This window comes from Notolepis coatsorum (genome assembly GCF_963971535.1).
Source record: "Notolepis coatsorum genome assembly, chromosome: 17".
In the NCBI taxonomy this organism is placed as follows: domain Eukaryota; kingdom Metazoa; phylum Chordata; class Actinopteri; order Aulopiformes; family Paralepididae; genus Notolepis; species Notolepis coatsorum.
In genome coordinates this window covers 101,637,456-101,657,415 of record NC_140181.1, presented here as the reverse complement: position 1 = coordinate 101,657,415, position 19,960 = coordinate 101,637,456, and the positions used below count along the sequence as shown (strand labels likewise).

At 40.2% G+C, this 19,960-nt stretch overlaps 1 protein-coding gene across 1 annotated transcript in view; it reads right to left on the bottom strand.

Annotated features, from left to right (window-relative positions):
- Nucleotides 1–1,659: 1,659 nt before the first annotated feature.
- Nucleotides 1,660–19,960, bottom strand: part of LOC311244182 (acidic mammalian chitinase-like) — a gene marked incomplete at both ends in the record, with an annotated part of 63,766 nt that continues 45,465 nt past the window's right edge. Inside the window, 7 exons of the mRNA XM_084333589.1 lie at nucleotides 1,660–1,691; nucleotides 6,310–6,591; nucleotides 6,862–6,994; nucleotides 7,261–7,377; nucleotides 8,583–8,765; nucleotides 8,881–8,998; nucleotides 9,553–9,677. Coding sequence (XP_084189715.1) covers nucleotides 1,660–1,691; nucleotides 6,310–6,591; nucleotides 6,862–6,994; nucleotides 7,261–7,377; nucleotides 8,583–8,765; nucleotides 8,881–8,998; nucleotides 9,553–9,677 — 990 coding nt within the window. The remainder of the gene's footprint in view (nucleotides 1,692–6,309; nucleotides 6,592–6,861; nucleotides 6,995–7,260; nucleotides 7,378–8,582; nucleotides 8,766–8,880; nucleotides 8,999–9,552; nucleotides 9,678–19,960) is intronic.

The following is a 19,960-nucleotide window of genomic DNA, read 5'->3' as shown; positions in this document are numbered from 1 at the left end:
AGACTGAAGCCTTATACTCCTCCATGTTTCCTGACTCTCTCCCCAGGTTGTAGGCGGTGGTACGAGAGTTCAGAGCTGCTCTAATAGTGCTATCCACCCACGGTTTCTGGTTTGGGAAAATCCGCACCGTTTTCCTGAGGACAATACCATCAGCTATTGTTGTTATGTAGCACACCACTATGTCTGCTAATTCACTGACGTCACTGGCACTTCCTATGAACATATCCCAGTCCGTGTCTGCAAGCACGTCCTTGAGCGTGGCCTCTGATTCGTCGGTCCACTTCTTAGTCTCACGTGACACGACGGCGTCACGTGATCTCTGTTGATATGCCGGAAATAGCAAGATGGAGTCATGATCGCTCGAGCTTGTGGACCCCGTTAATGGCGGAGCGGCTACTGCCTTGTAACCCGCTTTGAACGGGGAATAGCAGTGGTCGAGTGTGTTCTTCCCTCTGGTGGAGCAAGCGATGTGTTGGAAAAAGGACGGCATCACTTTCTTCAGGTTGGCCTGGTTGAAATCGCCGGCCACTACCATCGCTGCGTCTGGGTGTTTGATCTGGTGTCTGTTGAGATGATCGTGTAATTCGCCCAGCGCTTTGCCCGTGTTCGCGTGTGGGGGAATATACACGGCAGTCATGACGACTGCTGTGAACTCCCTCGGGAGGTGAAACGGACGACATAGGATAGAAAGATGTTCCAAGTCCGGCGAACACGAGTTTGAGAGGACCTGCACCCCCTCGGGATTAACCCAGGAATTGTTCGTGATGAGGCAGACTCCGCCGCCGATGGTCTTTCCTGAGCCAGCGTTGCGATCTGCACGTAAGACTGTGAAGGCATCCGAGGGAGAGACGCTTTTGTCTGGGGTCGTCGACGTGAGCCATGTCTCTGTGAGACATATAATGTTGATGTCTCTCATCTCCCGTTGGAACCGGACCCTCGCTCTCAAATCATCCATCCTACCCTCCAACGAACGGGCATTCGCCAGAAAGATGGATGGAATTGCTGGGCGGTAAGCAGCTCTTTTTAGTCTCAATCTGATACCTCCTCGTCTTCCTCTGTGTCTTCTCCTGCCGTCGCCTTTGTTCTTTTCTTTGCCGCCATTCTCCCGTCTGATTTCTGCTGGCCATTCTAGGTCAAAAGTGTCTCCAAACTCCTCTTTGAGCCCGGGGTTCAGGTCCATAAGTGTCTGACGGTCGTATGACGTACCCGCCAGTGTTGCTTTAAATAAAAAAGTAGCAAAAACAAACATAATAGCTAAAAGTGAGTACATCGTTGCGGAGCTAAAACCAGAGGCGTCTGACCGGGGTCGCGTCCTAGCAACGACACAGTGACAGTTCAGATGTGAACTGAGAAACAGTTAATGAGTAATCAGAGGTCAATACCATAGTAGTCCATGTAGCAAACAAATCCAGTTAGGGGGAAGGCAGGGACAGTGTAAAGAGTAAGCAGGGGTAAATATAAGAAGAAGTCCAAAATCCAACAGGGAGGGTCAATAGCAGAAACAGGCAGGATGAATCAGAATAGCAAAACGCTGGATAGCTAGGTAAGACAATCTGGCAGGGAGCAAGATAAATGAACAGGTCTAACTACAGAAGGGCTGGTTAGCTAATAAGGGGCAGGTGTGTGTGTGTGTCAGTGTTACAGGGCAGGTGAATGTGATCAGCAGGTGATGCAGGAGAGAGTGTCCAGGTCTGAAATGACAGGAGAGTTAATATCAGCAATTATACAATGGCATGCAAATATCTTGATTCTGATTGGCTGAAACTGTCAAGTTAGCCGTTGTTATTTCGTATAACACACTCCACATGACCCCAGATCCCTCCCACAACCGAGTTACTTATATAATTTTTTTTTAATGAGTCTGAATGAGTCCGCCATAGATTGGATCTACTATTGGATCTACTTTCTCTGTGGATGGTTTTTTGAATAAATCTCCATTATGCTTCAATTACTGTGTGTTTATTGCACGTCGGGCCTAACAACCACCCCTAGGCGTGATCTAATGAGTATAATAATGCTTAAACAAAGAACGTATTAAAGACTGACTGAAGTTGTGACAATATTAAAAGTTAGGTTCAATGAAATCTAAGTTGAGATAAATTAATACATGAATATGCATATATCCCCATACCTCATGGACCTCATATGCGGATGTGGATACTGATCAACAAGATGTAAAAGTGGAATTTCTGCATCCCCATGGTCCAACAGAAAAGGTTCTGTTTCTGCCCAGTTCAAGACATCATAGTGAAACTAATCGGAAATGCAGAAGGAAACGAAGAGGAGAAGTGCAGGGTGAGAACGTGGAGATCAGGAAGTTGGGTAGATGAAAACAGGGACGAGAAGAAGGGGTCCTGGTCTCCATGACTGTTTTTGTTGTTGGAAACAGTGCATTTTGTAATAGTTGGAAACAGTGTATGTAAAGTTTGTTGTTATTACAATTGAGTTAACAAAATGTTCAGTATTAACATTAACAAGGAGTTATTAGTTCTTATCATTGTCACTTCCATCTGTTCCAACAAAAATGCATGTGTTCATTTATCAGAGATGCATATACAATTTAGTCAACTCTGTCAGTTTCTTGTCAACTCCGTCAGATCTTTGTCAACACCGTCAGATGTTTGTTTTTGTTAATTCTGTGGAAAATACAAATTTCTTCTTCAGTTTATGTTGTTTAAGTAATAAAGGAGCATCAGATCTTCATCCTCTTGTCTTATTTACTTAATGATCTTTTTTTTATCATATCAAAATTAAAAACAAAGTTTGAAAATGCAAATATTTCTAAATCTGTGTTTTCAGAATAGTGTGAAATTACACCTGAGGTTTATATATTATATTTGATTGCATACCAGAGTAACTAAACACTATTACAACATACTTCAGAACCTTAGATTCTTGTTGGACTGGAATAATTAGAATTATATACTTTTTTGTGTGTCTGACGGAGTTAACCCAAATCAAGTTTCAAAGGGAAACATGTGAATTTGTTCAAAATGTTTTTCTATGTAGAGCCCGCACCTTTACATGGTTAAATAGCTCAGACCTTTCTCTACATGAATATACAACTCTAATCAATATAGTGTGCATTCTCAAAATATAATATTCAAAAGTGTTTTGTCCCGACTCTCAAGAATCAGTGCTATGCAATGACTTGTACCTGACCAGATATTAGCTGGATCACAAACACTGGCAAAGCCAAAAGCAGGGAACCTAGTAGCTGCTAAACATGTTTTGAGATACCTAAAGGGGACCAGTGACTATGAGTTGTGCTTCAGGAAATCTGACAAAGACTTAAGTCTTATAGCTTACAGTGATTCTGATTCGGCATCTTCTGAGGAAGATAGACGGAGTACAACAGGATACTGTTTTAGCCTGACGAAACAAGGCCCTGCAATATCCTGGAAGTCAAAGAAACAACCAACAGTAGCACTCTCAACATGTGAGACTGAATACATCAGTCTAGCTACTACTACTCAGGAAAGCATGTATCTAAGGAAAGCATGTATCTAACTCAACTATTAAACGGCATGGATAAGAGAGTCTACCGTTGTACAAAAATGCACGAAGACAACCAGGGGGCCATTGCACTCAGTAAGAACCCAGTGAACAGACAGAGGTCCAAACACAAGTACCACTTTATTCGTGATGCACTCAGCGAAGGGAAAATAGATATTGTTTACTGCCCAACAGAAGATATGGCTGCAGACACTTACAAAGCCGGTAGTTAAGTTCAAGTTTAGTAAATTCAAGAGTTTCTTTTTTGGAAACTAACATGAGTATCGTCCTTTTCGGCTTGAGATGATGAGAACAAGTGGGGGTGTTGAGATATATGTTCTCATTATGTCAAGGAAAAAAGATAGTATGTTATGTTTGTTATGATATTATGTGTTAATGAGTATGCGTTCATAATACAATGTTTTGTATTGAAATGTGGTGCACCTCTATTATAACATTTATGTTTATTATTGTACGTGCAATACGTGAAAAACGTGATAGTAGGACGCAGCAGCGGGAAGCCGAGAACGTACTTAGCGGTCAGCTGTCAGTGCGCACTGAGGGAGGAATGGTGTTCAGAGTGGTTACAGGTGTAAAGGCCACTATAGCAGCGGACCGGGGTTGGGGTGTTGGTCCTGGGGGGTCCAAGGTTCCTGGGGTGGGGGGGTGGAAGGAAATGTCTTTTGTGATGTCTTTTATGGTGTCTTTATTGCCAAGTATATGATGATGATGATTGATGATGATGATGAATTTATTTCAGACTCAAGGTCCATATTACACATATACAAAACAACAACAAGAATACAATAACAAAAGAAACAAGGCCAACAACATAGATTAAAATACATAAAGGCATCGGCTCCAATTTTTCCACAAATCAGAGGAGTACCTTGTATCACTTCATTTTTTTCATCACTAATGTATACTTTTCACATACAAGGAATTTGCTTTGGACGTTATTGGTGTGACATTAGCGGACAGACATTAACACTTTGGATGCCCAACCCGAGTTTTCTCGGGTTTACCCCCTGCGGGTTGAATGCCCATAACGAGAATATTTGTTTTTATTTTTTATTAGCGATCTGAATTCATATTTCATCAATCGAGTCTACCGTTGGAAAATCAGCCACCCCAGGCGCTCAGATGTGAAAAAAGCGCCCCCTATCGTCTCCCAGATGGTAATTCACCCTTTTGGATTGGACTCAGTGAAAATGAATGAGAAAAAAATACCCGGACTCCACATTTTACTTCTCACTCATGTAACCAGGGTCGATCAGCTTCATGCTGGACCCTAGGAGCAGCGGGGATTATGTGTTTTTATGTGTTGGATCAATAAAAGGATCGATTTTTTCGAATGGCGATCAGGAATTGGAATAATCCATTTGGATACCATCTGATCTCAGGTAAGGAATCTATGTTACCAGTTTTAGGATAATCAGACCCGTTTTCACGGAGATATAAGCTTTTTATTTTTTTTTGTGATATGGCTGTTTGACTCTAAGAGCGATCAGGAACTGAGAGAATCGATTTTCAGCACGCGGCACTAGCGTGCACACGTACACATACAATCATCTAGCGTTTATTTGAAAACGATTCATAAATAGGCTGACAAATGACAACGTTCTAGAATATTACAGTACGGGGCGATTATCATGGAATCCTCAATTTTTTCCGTGAAAACGAGGTGAAACGGAAATGAACCGATAAAAAAACAATCTGCTTCGACAATGTTGACTGGAAATAGGTCATTGATAATGCGACGGGCAGATTAGACACATAATTTAATTTAAAACATAGATTAGGCGATATTAATGCTAACATTGAAGTGGATGTGGGCATTCAAGCACTAAATGTGCGCCCCCTGCTGGGCATTCAAAGTGTTAACAGACAGATAATACAATAAAGTGGTTGAGTAAAATAAAATGAAATATGAGCTAAATTAAGAAATAAAATATAGGCCAGGGCTGTACGACTGTATAAGAGGTTGTGTAAAATTATGTGGGATATAAACTAAATTAAATATAGCTCTAAAATAGATATAAAAATGTATTCTTTTTTGCCTGTTCGACGGAAGATACCGACTGTCACATGACCATAGTATTGTCTCCAGAGCTATAATATAGAATATAGATATAGTTCTACAAACAAGGTGACGCACCCCTATCTTTAAAGCGTGGCCTATCTAGAACTGGATAACGATAATGGCCGGCACAGAATGAGTTAAAATGGAAACATAAAAGATATTTGATAATAAAAAGAGTGGTTGTGTGTGTGTCACAGCTGTGAGCATGGTAATGTTGCAGTGGAGGAGAAGTTTGGTAATATGAATCACATGTAAATAAACTATTCACATAAAAGAAACAAAACGATCAGGCGGTCTTTGTGTGGATAAAGACATGGCGGGTGAAGGAGCAGAAAACTCTACATGCTGTCATAATAATACAATTCTTATACTTTTTTGACTTTACCTTCAATTGGTAGGTATCACAATGATATTCTGAAAAACACAATCTTCATTGGATAATTAACACATCTATGGCCAGTCACAGCACTGGCATCTGTTTCTGAAAACAAGGCCAGGGTGGCACCTCATGAGGAAGGTGCGTCCATGGAAACACTGATAGAAGGAGTTGGTGTCTTTGTCGTTGACATACAGGCCATCAACCTTCCAATCACAGAAGCCACTACCAGGAGCAGTGGTGGTGGTGGTGGTAGTAGTGGTGGCAATATGTGGGTGCTTCGGGTCCTTAGTTGTGACTACTGGTGGCCGGGTGGTCATGGGAGGAGAATCTGTCATTAAGCCTTCCAGTGTACGTGTTAAAGGAACACTCCAGTCACCACAACACTTGCAGCTATTTCTGAAAACAAGGCCAGTGTGGCATCTCATGAGGTAGGTGCGTCCTTGGAAACACTGATAGTAGGAGTTGGTGTCTTTGTCGTTGACATACAGGTCATCAACCTTCCAATCACAGAAGCCACTACCAGGAGCAGTGGTGGTGGTGGTGGTAGTAGTGGTGGCAATATTTGGGTCCTTCGGGTCCTTAGTTGTGACTACTGGTGGCCGGGTGGTCATGGGTGGAGGAGGAGGTGGTGAATCTGGCAAGACAGCATGTGTTAATTTAATTAAGTTAGTTAAGTTAATTAAAGGGTGGAAAGAAAATATCTCATTAGTGTTTCAGTGTATGTGTTAGAAAATCAGTGAGATGTCTGATTGATTGGCATGAGGATCACGTAGACCATGTACAATTGCGTAGAATAAGCACATATAGTCTTCACTGTCCTTGTTCCAAATGATTGGAAGTCTTACACAGTGTACCTTTAACCGTTATATTATGAATCCAGTGTTGAGATTTCATAAATTTTCACCTGAAGCCAGAAGAGAGCGCAGGTGGCCGATGAGGGGGTAGTTGCCCTGTCCACAGAACTGTCCTGCAAAGTCATCCTGGTCCAGAGACCAGATGAAGGCACCTCCAAACTTGTTGTCCTTCAGATATTGTACCTATGGAATAATAGTTGGCACCACAACAACCATTTTCAACCCTCTCAATTGCCATTAGTTTGGGGTAATTGGACAAAGCAGAGAGATATACTGTGTTTCTGATATACTTCATCAGTTAGTTAGTTTTCCATTATTTCTTCAACAAAATGTACAATGCTCGGTTGCAGCAAAGTGACTTGAAAGCTTGCCTCTGAAACCTTTTCTCTTTTTAATCTCTCTGAAAGATTGGAATATAAGACTGATATCACCGATATGTTGTAAATTACCTTGATTTCATAGCTTTTCTTGTTGTCAAATCCGACCCACTCATTTCCTTTTGTGGCATAGGGCACCATTTGCTCATCAGTCCAGTGGAGATTGGCTCCTTGAAGGAAGGTGCAAATCTGTTGAGAATATACAGTGACTTAAACGTGGTCCATGAGGTATGGGGATATATGCATATTCATGGGTTAATTTATCTCAACTTAGATTTCATTGAACCTAACTTTTAATATTGTCACAACTTCAGTCAGTCTTTAATACGTTCTTTGTTTAAGCATTATTATACTCATTAGATCACGCCTAGGGGTGGTTGTTAGGCCCGACGTGCAGCGGAGGGTCGTTACACCCCCCCTAGGCGTGATCTAATGAGTATAACACACGACTTCAAGTGATGTAATGCTTTTATACAATGGCCGAATTCACCCAACCTTATGGCTATACTCAATAAACACACAGTAATTGAAGCATAATGGAGATTTATTCACAAAACCATCCACAGAGAAAGTACAGTAGATCCAATAGTAGATCCAATCTATGGCGGACTCATTCAGACTCATTAAAAAAAATATATATAAGTAACTCGGTTGTGGGAGGGATCTGGGGTCATGTGGAGTGTGTTATACAAAATAACAACGACTAACTTGACAGTTTCAGCCAATCAGAATCAAGATATTTGCATGCCATTGTATAATTGCTGATATTAACTCTCCTGTCATTTCAGACCTGGACACTCTCTCCTGCATCACCTGCTGATCACATTCACCTGCCCTGTTCCACTGACACACACACACCTGCCCCTTATTAGCTAACCAGCCCTTCTGTAGTTAGACCTGTTCATTTATCTTGCTCCCTGCCAGATTGTCTTACCTAGCTATCCAGCGTTTTGCTATTCTGATTCATCCTGCCTGTTTCTGCTATTGACCCTCCCTGTTGGATTTTCGACTTCTTCTTATATTTACCCCTGCTTACTCTTTACACTTTCCCTGCCTTCCCCCTAACTGGATTTGTTTGCTACATGGACTGATATACTATGGTATTGGCCCCTGATTACTCATTAACTGTTTCTCAGTTCACATCTGAACTGTCACTGTGTCGTTGCTGCTGGGTTCTTGTCTGCCATACTGTGGGCCGTTACAAATATGGTGTTGCATAGAATTCCTTCCCACATTCATCGAAGATGCTCCAGTTTTTAGCTCATGTCATGACAATGAGATGCTATATGAGATTAAAACCACAATCCTGAGGCAGCTCCACGAGCACTGTTGCCCATTACAGTCACCCCCAAAAAAGTTCTCTGTGCATCTTCACTGTCTCATCATTCACTGACCTCATAGTACGACAAGGATCCAGCTACTCCAGTATAGGGTCCAGCGGAGGCGGGTCCACTGGCTGGTGCTCCGATGCCATTGGCCGCTGAAGAAGTGCGGAATGTGCGTCCATAGGTTGCAAAACCCATCATGAGCTTCTCAACAGGAGCCCCCTGGTCTCTCCAGTACTTCATAGCAAAGTCCTGTAAGGGAAATATAAAACGATGAATGCGTTGCTATAATAAAGAATGAATCGGTCATCGGGCGTCTCGTGACGATATGGAACGATCATCTCTGATGTGGAAGTTCTTCACTCACCACATTGTAGTAGATGTTCTCTCCCACATCTGAAGAGCTTTTGTACAGAGGACTGTTGTGGCCAGTGTCCCAGGCTCCATGGAAGTCGTAGGTCATGACATTTATAATGTCTAAGTACCTGGTACACAAACACAGTGACGCAAACACAGACTGGTTGATGACACATTGTACTATATTCAAACCTATAGTATTCATACATGCTATAGAGATTTACTACATAAATGCTGTAGGTTTTATAGTATTCCTGTGTTGTTGTTTTTTCACATCTATAGAATTGTATCACCACAATATTACAGTGAAATGCTATGTTTCTGTAGTGGTTACTATAATTTACAAAAGTTCATTTTCATATGTTGTATGTGTTTTATAGTATTCCTGTGTTTTTAAAATGGTCATATCTATAGCATTTTATCACTGAACTATTAGAGTGAATCGCCATAGTATTTTTGTAGTGGAATATTCTAGAAATATATGGTGACTGACTATTATAATGCTATATTATTCCTGTGGTTTACCATTGAAATGATTTGTAGTGGTTCCCTATAGCATTTCTATAGTAACCGGTAAAAGTTTAAAAAAATAACAAATTTTTTTATAATAAAAGAAAACAACAGGAATACTATACTTTTACAGTTCATTTTAACAGTTAATTTTCACATGGGTTGAACTCACTTTGAAACCTCAGCGACCTCATATCCGTTGTCAATAGTTCCCTTCCCAGCAGCCACTGCAGCTGTGAGCAGCAGCCTTGGTTTATTGGTGTCTGCAGCTTCTTTTTCAAAGGCAGCAATTAATTCCTAAATTCAAAAACACAATGGGAGATGACAATAATGTGTCCTGTATTTTATTAATAATAATAACTAGACAATTCCCTGGGGGAAATTGTGAAAGTGTGGGTGATGCCTGTGCACCGCCGGCCAACGGGAGAGGGTCTCTCGCGAGTCTCTATGACAAATGGTTGTTATAGGTGGTTGCTAGGGTGTTTCTAGGTGGCTACTAAGGTGTACTAGGTGGTTGCTAGGGTGTTTCTAGGTGGCTACTAAGGTGTACTAGGTGGTTGCTAGTGTATTGTTAGGTGGTTACTAATGTGTACTAGGTGGTTTCTAGGGTGTTTCTAGGTGGTTGCTAGGGTGTTATAGGTGGTTGCTAGGGTGTTTCTAGGTGGTTGCTAGGGTGTTGCTGGGGTGTCTAATGTAAGTGGTATAGTTAAAGGGTTAACCCATTGTATAGAGGTCATGGCTAACATCCACCAAATGAATGTAGAAGTCAGTACTGAGTTGATTGACACCTCTCTTAAGTCTCATGCACATGCACATGCAGGCGTCAATCAACTCAGTACAATTAAAATCCTAATTGACACAAATCCATCCCCAATGCATTTCAATGAGGCTGCGCTTCCTTCACTCTCACCATAATTAAAGCAAAACGATAAGACATGAATCTTATTTTTTTTTAATATGAGCACTTGAGAAACTTCATGAAGGGTTATGTGCAATATTGTGCAATTCCGTCGACAATTGTGGCCCATGTGGTGATCGGAAGACAAGGGAAGGAACGGTGAAATCACAGATTTCAGCTAGAGTAGAGAGTCCATAGTGTGTATGTGGAGCATGACTGTCAAAGAAATGGCCATAAGTTGAGATAGAAATGTCCAATTCCATTTATCTAAAATATTTATATTTTCTTTTATCAGCGAGGGCACAGTCGTCGCATGGTTTTGGTGTGTTGTTTTTATATCTAGGTCCAAAAGTCAGATCACTGTCGTAATTTACAAAAGGTGATGGTAAAACAAAATAATTCTGTTTCTACACTCTAGTTATTTACATTATGCCATTCATTCCTATGGACCAAAATTGCCCATTTAGAGTCAATTTGTACCCAAACGGTGAGGTGAAACTTTCCAAAAAGTAATAGCAACTCGAGTTGGACCGAGCTGGTCATTCTGATACCTTACACTTGTATGTGGTGTGAACGCTCTGGCAGGAGTAGTCGGACAAAGATCGGCGGAATAATAAATAAATAAAGATACAATATAGATTTCAATAGTGTGGTGTGACTGGCTTCGCCAGGTCACCCACACTAATAATAATAATAATAATAACGAATGTGTGAATCATTATGAGGATGATGTATTGTGGACTGATAGCCTGCAGGGTCCTAATGCGTAGGATCTGTAATGATGTGTAGGTTGGAGTTTAGTAAGGCTGAGACGATATGCCATTTGGAAGAATCGATAAATCGGGGCAAAATTATCGATAAATATTGATTTTTTTATTATTATTATTATTGATTTTTTATTATTGTTATTATTCTTTTTTTTATTATGGCATCTTCCTGATCGCTACTGGCAGCGCTCTCAGCACGACTCGCTGTCGTGGGCCAACTACAGCATTGCAAAAACGACAGTGAGTGCACGTGACACACACACACAAACTAACGTTAAATAATAGAAAAAAAAAGGAATTTAAACATTTTTATTTCAAAAAAATTAAATGTACACATGCAAGAAAATCGATAAGTGATGCCACTCATCAATTTCACTCAGTTATCGATAATTAGCGATAAATCGATAAGTGGTCTCAGCCTTAGAGTTTAGTAACTTATATTATTAACACAAATTTTACTGTGAATGTCCCTCCCTAATCCCCACTCATCTGCAACTCACATCGGACCAAAATAACTAATTTAAACAATGTGTAATACCAAACAGGGCTCTTTTGCCTAGCGGTTGCTGTTTGACAGTATTGCAGATTCTTCCTTTAATTGTGGTCCATTGTAGCTCAATGGGTAGAGGTTAGAGGGCACTAAGGCCCTGTCCACACGATCACAGGTATTAATGACACAGTTTTTTTTTTATTAACCAAAAAAATAAAACTGTCCACACGACTGGATTAAACCCTGCACAGAGTGAAGTCATATGCATGCTTCTTCAATCCCCTCCCTTCCCTAATCATACTTCAACTTGACATTCCCGCAGACATATGACAATAATAGAAACAATTATTGTTAAATAAATTATAAGGAATCACGGAAATACCAACATAAATAAAAAATATATATATATCTATATATATATAAAATAAAATAAAAATAAAAACAAATAAAATAAAAAACCCTTCTTCGGCTTCTCTACCCTCATCCGTTTTTATTTTTTTTATTTTATCTTTCTCCCTTTTTCCCTTTCCTATCCCTTACCTTTCCTGTTTCCTATCTCTTTCCTTTAGATTCTCACATTTTCCAGGAAATATATAAATGATGTCCATGTCCTTTCAAATTGTTCTGTTTTTCCCTTCTGTATGTATGTTAGCTTCTCCATTGCTAAGTTTTCTGACAATTCCTTTAACCACTGTTTAGCTCCTGGTCTCTGTATCTCCTTCCAGTTCAAAGCTATCACTCTCTTGGCTTGTAACAGACAACAATTAATCAATTTCCTCTTTCTAATGTAAGCTGGAAATGTATCTGGATATAAGTGAAGTATACATAACTTAGGATCGGTCGGGATTTCTATCTCTGTCATCTCCGATATGAGCTCCAAGATATCTTTCCAATATTCCTGTATCTTCTCACATTCCCACATACAGTGGTACAGGGTCCCCACCCCCACCCCACACCTAGTACATTAATCCGGGATCATGGGATAAAACTTGTGTAATTTCTCTGGCGTCATATGTATCCACTTATATTGTAGAAGTTTACATCTGGTATTAATTGAACGTGTTTGTGACATTTCACATGCTTGTTCCGAGTCCTCTTCTGTTATTTCCACCTCCATGTCCCTCTCCCATGCCCGCAAACTGCTCAAGGAGCTCTCTTCCGATCCTGATAACAACACATCATAAAACTTGGATAATTGTCCTCTTCCCTCCATATTGTCCCTCGTAAGTCTTTCTATTATGGATGTGGGTGGTTCCTCTGTGCCCCTGTTCCTTGAGACTATGTAGCTCCTGATTTGAAAGTATTTAAATCTATGTGTTCTTGGGATATCAAATGTGCTTAATATCTGTTCGAAGGTCATCAATTCCCCCTATTATGTATACGTTTTTAATCCTCTTTCTGCCCAATTTTTTAATCCCCCATCATTCCTTCCCGGTTTAAATGCCTCATTCCCCCAGATTGGTGTATACCCCGATAATTTATCCCTTCTACCTAAGTGTAAGTGCGCTTTGTGCCAGATTCTTACTGTATTTTAGAGGAACGGGTTCTTTGTATGTTTTATCAATAAGTTACTCTGTCGTGAATACATATATGCATCTAGTGTAATTTTTGTCTCTTCTTTTTCTATCTCCATCCAAGCTGGTATATCTGCATATTGAAAGTAGAACATTGCTGTCCTGAGCTGTGCCGCCCAGTAATAAAGCCTCATATCCGGAAGTCTAAGCCCTCCTCTGTCATACGGGAGGTAAAGGAGTGTCAGTCTCAACCTGGGCTTTTTATTGTTCCATATGAAACGCGTGAACATCGTTTTCAATCTCCGAAAGAAGGTTTCCGGTAAGGGCATTGGGATTGACTGGAATAGGTATAGGAATTTAGGCAATATAGTCATTTTAATAATATTCACTCTGCCTATCATTGGGTCTCATTCCCGAAAATCTTTCAAAGATATATTCTGGAAGACTTATCTTGGAACCACTGAGACATAATCAATGACAAGTTCACTCTGAGTCCTGAACGTGCTGGTAATATGTCTTAAGTGGCTGAAAAGGTCGCACAAATTATATGATCTGATATCTGCTTGGAGAATGGCATTCTGTCTTAAACTCGAAAGCGTGTTCCCGTTCAGGTCATTTGCATACAAAACAACGCCTCCAGGGCTCCTTATAAGGCAACTAGTGACGCAGCTGTGTGCAAATGGAATGGCGGAAGTGCTTTGCGAGTCTTGCAAGCCGCGTGATTACGAAACCTAGCGTCAGTCAGTGCCAATCAGAGAGCGAGAAATGCGGCTAGGTTTCGTAATCACGCTTGCGCGCCATCAAAACTAGATTAGATTAATGTATTGGCATCATATACAGCTCGCGGTACACCTGCCGCAGCGCACGCGCACACACACACACACACGCGCGCAGTACTGTATATGAATGAATTAAATATAATATATATAGCCTACGGTGGGCGTAATGAATGAACGCAGTATGGCTTATTATTCCATAATTAAGCCATAGGCTACTATTCATTCGTAGGCGCACACAAGACTTGTTATGGAATATTAATGCAGTCTATTTCCACCGATTAGCTTTAGTTCTTATTTATTTATCCACTGTCATTTCAGTGTTGGTGTATAGGCTATATAGTGTATTTCAATATAAGTTTAATTGATTAATGATATATTCAAAGGATTGCAGGTTTATAGTTATATCAACCCCCTCCAGTACAGTAAATGTTTTGTCAATATTCCAATGTACAGTTTTGCTTGTACAGTGTAAGTCTATCCCCCACCCACCCCTCCTACCCAACCTCCTCCAACAGTTTCTACGTCAAATATACTCTCTTTTCTGGACTATTTTTGTATCACAAACAGTACTGTATTTGCAAATCTGGTATGTCATAAATGTATAGATGTAGCAGTACTGTCTATCTGTGTCATGTGTGTCATATATGTTATGATGAATTGAAAATGGGGGACCCTGATGTAAACAAGACAAAATTATTTCTCTGGTCTGCATCCCCTTATGTAATTGAGCTGTACTGTACTGTACCCATTCTACAATCTGTTAATAAAGTTTTCAATCAATCAATCAATCAATCAAAGGTCTGTCCCATTGTATACCAATCAATGGGATACATTGCATGTTGACCTGCATTCTTTCAAATGTATATAATTAATCATTAAAACAGATGTGTAACAAATAAGAAATACAAATTCCACAGAAGGCATTAAATAATTATTATTTTCAATCATTTCACAATAATTGCATAATTGTGTTTGAATATCTGAGTAATTAAAGTAATTATACATTTGTCCAAAATAGCTGGTTCAGATATGGTTAAGCAGCTGCCCTGTGATCAGATGAATCCATATTATTTATCAAATTCGTAATTTCTTATCGTACAAATATTGTCATATTTATTTTAATTATGATTAAGTAATTAATTCCAAGGAGGCCTGTAGCATTGACGTGAAGGAATCACTATGAGAACACAGTCTGTCAAGTTATAATGAAACTTTTAATTAGTCAATCAATCATGAGATTTGATCGTGGCTGAGAGCAGATTTAAGAGTGCTCCTCAGCACTCTTAAATCTGCTCTCAGCCACGATCAAATCTGATCTCAGGAAAATTTGGGGACTCCCACTCCCAGCCCTAATATGTCTTAAATGGGCCGAAATCTGGCTAAGACGAGATTTTTTGTCGTAACTTCGTTCGGGAATGAGATCCATTGATATTGGTAATTTACTCCATCTTTCAAGGCTATTTTCTACATCTGTCATTATTGGATCGTAGTTATTTTGTACTAAGTCTTTAATCTCCGGGGTTATCTTTATCCCTAAGTAAGTAAACCCTTTGGGGGAGCTCGCAAACTGCGTGTGTACTGGCGCTTTTCCCCTTTCTCTTTTATTAAGTAACATAAGTGCGCTTTTATTTTGATTCGTTTTATATACTAAAAATACTCCAAATTTCTCTAGTATTTCGTTCGCATTTCTAATTGAAGTATCTAATTTTGTTAAGTATAGTATTATATTGTCCGCGAAAAGCGATAGGCGATGCTCCATTCTCCCTATCCTCATCCCCGTGATTCCCGGGTCCTGTCTAATCATCATCGCTAATGGTTCGATTGCGAACAAAAATAGCAACGGAGAAATCGGACATCCCTGTCTGGTAGATCTCTGTAATTTAAATGGTTTCTATATTTGGTTGTTTGTAGTTATTTCGACCATTGGGTCTGTGTATAGAATCCTAATCCATTTTATATATCCTTCTCCAAACCCGAACCTTTTAAGTGTTTCAAACAGGTATCCCCATTCAATCCTGTCAAATGCCTTTTCGGCGTCTAGTGACAGAACTGCGTCGTCTTTTTCGTTTTTCTTATAAGAATCTAATCGAATCATCTAAACTAATCTAATCATGACATTTAAGACATGCATGACATACAATGTCATGCATGTCTTAAATGTCATGATTAGATTAGTTTAGATGATTCGATTAGATTCTTATATCTGTATGTTGTGTATGTCATTGATTGATTGATTGATTGAAAAGTTTATTAACAGATTGCAGAATGGGTACAGTACAGTACAGCTCAATACATACAATTGTTAAGGGGATGCAGACCAGAGAAAGACTTTCGTCATAAATGTCATGAATTGAAAATGGGGGACAGAGATATATATATCTCTGAGCACCTGAAGCCTGTGCTATTAAACCAGGAAGTGCAGCACTGTTGATAAGGCTGTCGGCACTGCAGTAGAGCCACTCAGTGCCCTGCGCTGCAAAGAGTGAACACAAAACGCTCATGGACCCGCGGTCTCATGTTGACTGAGTCGCTTGTGTTGTTAGTTGGATTCGTTTTGGATTATTTGGGCTCAAAACGTACACTACACGGACCGCGGTCTCATGCTGACTGATCAGTGATCGCTTGTCTTGTCGCGCTGTGTGTCAGACTCTGGATGCTTTTGACACCCGCCCACCTCCACCTCTGATTGGCTTACCATGACATTTTATTCAACCTCAGCCAATCGTCAGCATGTATGCTTGGCTCGCGCACTGCCCACTAAACAAGGGAGAACATTATATTGCCTCTCGGCGCAGAGATCTGTCTGATGAAAGAAACAGGTTCATTCATAGTAACACGCCGCATTTTTATTAAGATTGGAAGAGTATACTCGTTACTGAAAAAACTAATGCTGTTAGTAACGCCATTACTTATAGCGCCGTTATTCCCATCACTGCACAGGACTACACAAGCATTTTTAGTATAGAAATGTGTCAACAGACTAAAGCAGGGAACCACAATATTTTGCATACGAATTATGCAGAATGTAATATCATAACTGTCATAACTATTAATTTTCTTGCAATTGAGCCAATTTTCCTTAGGTACGGTTTTGAGGTGTGTGAAAACACATTCACAAAAAGTATGGGTTACTGAATGCTGAACTGCACTGTTATAATCACTAAGCCATTGTAAGACCTTACCTGTGTCCCTGTATCACTTGTCTCTGCTGCCCTTTGATTAAAAAACTTCCCTATGTCTATTTTCCTTTTTTTTGGGCATATTTCAGTTAGTCACAGTAAAAGTCACCTAGTAAAAGTGAGATAATTGACAATATCAAAACATGCTAGGGCTGCACCGAATAGTTCGAAGCTTCGTTCATAATGTTGACATTCAAATTCTAAATCAACATAAAAAATTGTAATACATTTTTTATTTATTTTTTGCCAATCTTGCCATACCAGAACGATGCCTCTGGTCTTCTCATTTATATAGCTGTTTTTCCACCTCTTTTACCTGTCTTTCTATGTCTTCCATTTGTTTATAGTGTTCCTTAGATTTATGTTTAGTATAGCTTATCATCTCCCCCTTATATATGCCTTAAATGCTTCCCATCTCATCGTTGCACTTGTCTGGTCTGTATTTATGGATACATTTTGGGTTGTTGAGCCATCTGGTTTGGAGTCTGAATCTGGGGGTGCTTTTGCTATTTCCGGCATGTTCATAGTCAACGTCATTGGAGAATGGTCAGACAGTAATCTACTGTCATATTCACTTCCTGTACATTTAGACATTAAGCTTGTCGAAACAAAAAAATTGTCTATTCTAGAGAATGATGGCTTGCTTAGTAATTTTGAAGCGCATGAATATTCCCTCTTGTCTGGGTTTAACTTTCTCCATATCTCTACCAAGTCGAAGTCTTTCATAAAAACGTTCCGTGTTTTTCCGTGGGAGGTGTCCATCCATACCCCCTGACTTATCTATTTCCGGTTCCTCACGCAGTTAAAGTCTCCCCCCATGATGAACTGTCCCGTGAGAGTTGCCATTTTCATAAACAGTTATTGAAAAAACAACGGGTCATCATTGTTTGGGCCATATATATTTACTAGGTTTATCTGTGTGGAGACTATTCCTGTTTAGTATTATAAATCTCCCCCTCGGTTCTACAATTTTATTTCTCAAATTAAATGGTATCGACTTGTCTATTAGTATCATTACTCCTCTAGCTTGTGAGTTGAATGGTGCCGAGTAGACTTGTCCCTGCCATCTATTCTCGACTCTCTTGACATCGTCCCTAGTGCTGTGTGTTTCCTGTAAATAAACTATTTTTGCTCCTGATCGTTTTATCTTCCCTAGAATCAGTTTTAGTTTAACAATATGGCTCATCCCCCTCACGTTTCAGCTCATATATTTTATTTCGTTCCTACCCATCCTTATGTCCTATGTTGCTCGCTCTCTTCTTGCCCTCATTCCACCTCCCTCCTTTATGTTTTGTGATGTGGTGTTCCAGGCCAGCTGAAGTTTCTTGTAATTTTTTTTTAAAACACAAATATCCCCAAACCCCACATATAAAGCTACCATCCCCCCCTATTGGGTGTGGACATCTGACTTTCCTCTTTTCCGACTTCCTACAGGTCTCGTCCTGCTTCCTTTTAACAGGATGCATCTTACCTGCCTATCTCCCTCTCCTGCCGCTCCTCCCTCCTAGTATGCTCTAACCCCATGCTCCCTTTTTCTCATTTCTGCTATTTAAAGTCTAACTTGACTAAACTATCTTCAACTTGATTCTGTATCACTACTGCCCCCCCCCCCCCTCCTCCTCCCGTAACCATCTCGAGGAACCCTCTATTCCAGCCTCTAAACTTCTGGATCTCTATCATTTTAAAACATTGAAACATTGAAACAAATCCATTGAAACAAAACCAAATCCGCCACCAACCGGGCATTGACCATAATCCAATACCTGTTAAGAAAGGGGGTATCTCTTGTAGAGTTAAATCAGAACTTGCTGCACCTTTATATAATATACCCTTCCCCTTCCTCCACAAATCCTAACTATCCACTCCTCCTCACGTCTATGCTGGGTCCTTGACCTCTCCGTAGTGTCCCTATATAACTATCCCGTATACCTGTTGAAAAGTAGAAATGACCCATTTCCATAAAATATACATTTCCCCTTTCTTAACAGTTCCCAAAATCCCCTTCCTTTCCCACGTTTAAGGTGGGTTCTTGAACCTTTCTTAGCGATTTTTCCTATATAAAGCCCCTATACATTGTAGCAATACCATCTATTCTCCAAGAAGGGGGCTACTCCTTGTATAGAACTGGGCAACATCTTTTACAGGTTTGGAATGTGGGTGTGTCCTACCCCAAAATTTGCATCCTTTTTATGAATCATATATTTTCCCTTCCTCCCCCTCTCTCAGCTTTCCCCCACCCCCTATACCTATGTTGGGTCCTTGACCTCCCTGTGGTTTGTCTGTGTGTGTCCAGTACCTATACTGAACGGTAGAGGTCGCCAGACCTTATACCTTATACATTTTTCCCTCTCTACTAGTTTCCCTTATCTAAACCAAAAATTGCAGTGCCTTTATGAAATACATATTTTCCCTTCATCCCCAATTCCTAGCTAACCACTCCTCCTTCTGTCTATGTTTGGCCCTCGGCCTCTCCATAGTGCCCTTAACTAACTATAACTACTTAATTATAACTGCACAGTCCACATATTGAAAAGTAGAAATGACCCTTTTCCATAGAATATACCATTCCCCTACTTCAACAGTTCTCAGAATCCCCTTTCCCCCCCCCCCCCCCCTTCCCACTTTTAAGTTGGGTCCTTGAACCTCTTGTTCCTATATAAAGCACCTATATATATTGTATTTATATCAATTATCCGGTAAGAAGGGGGGCCTGCCATATATATACAAGCCTTTTCCCTTACATTTCAAGAATGGGGGTATGTCTCCTAGAGAATTCAATCAGAAATTACAATCCTTTTATGAATTATACATTTTCCCTTCTTTCATAGATCTTAACCCTCCCCTTCTTCCCATGCTTGTGTTGGGTCTCTGACCTCCCCATAGTGTCTCTGTACTTGTACAGCCTATATATTGAACCATTGAAATAGCCAGATTGTATAGATTATTTCCCTTC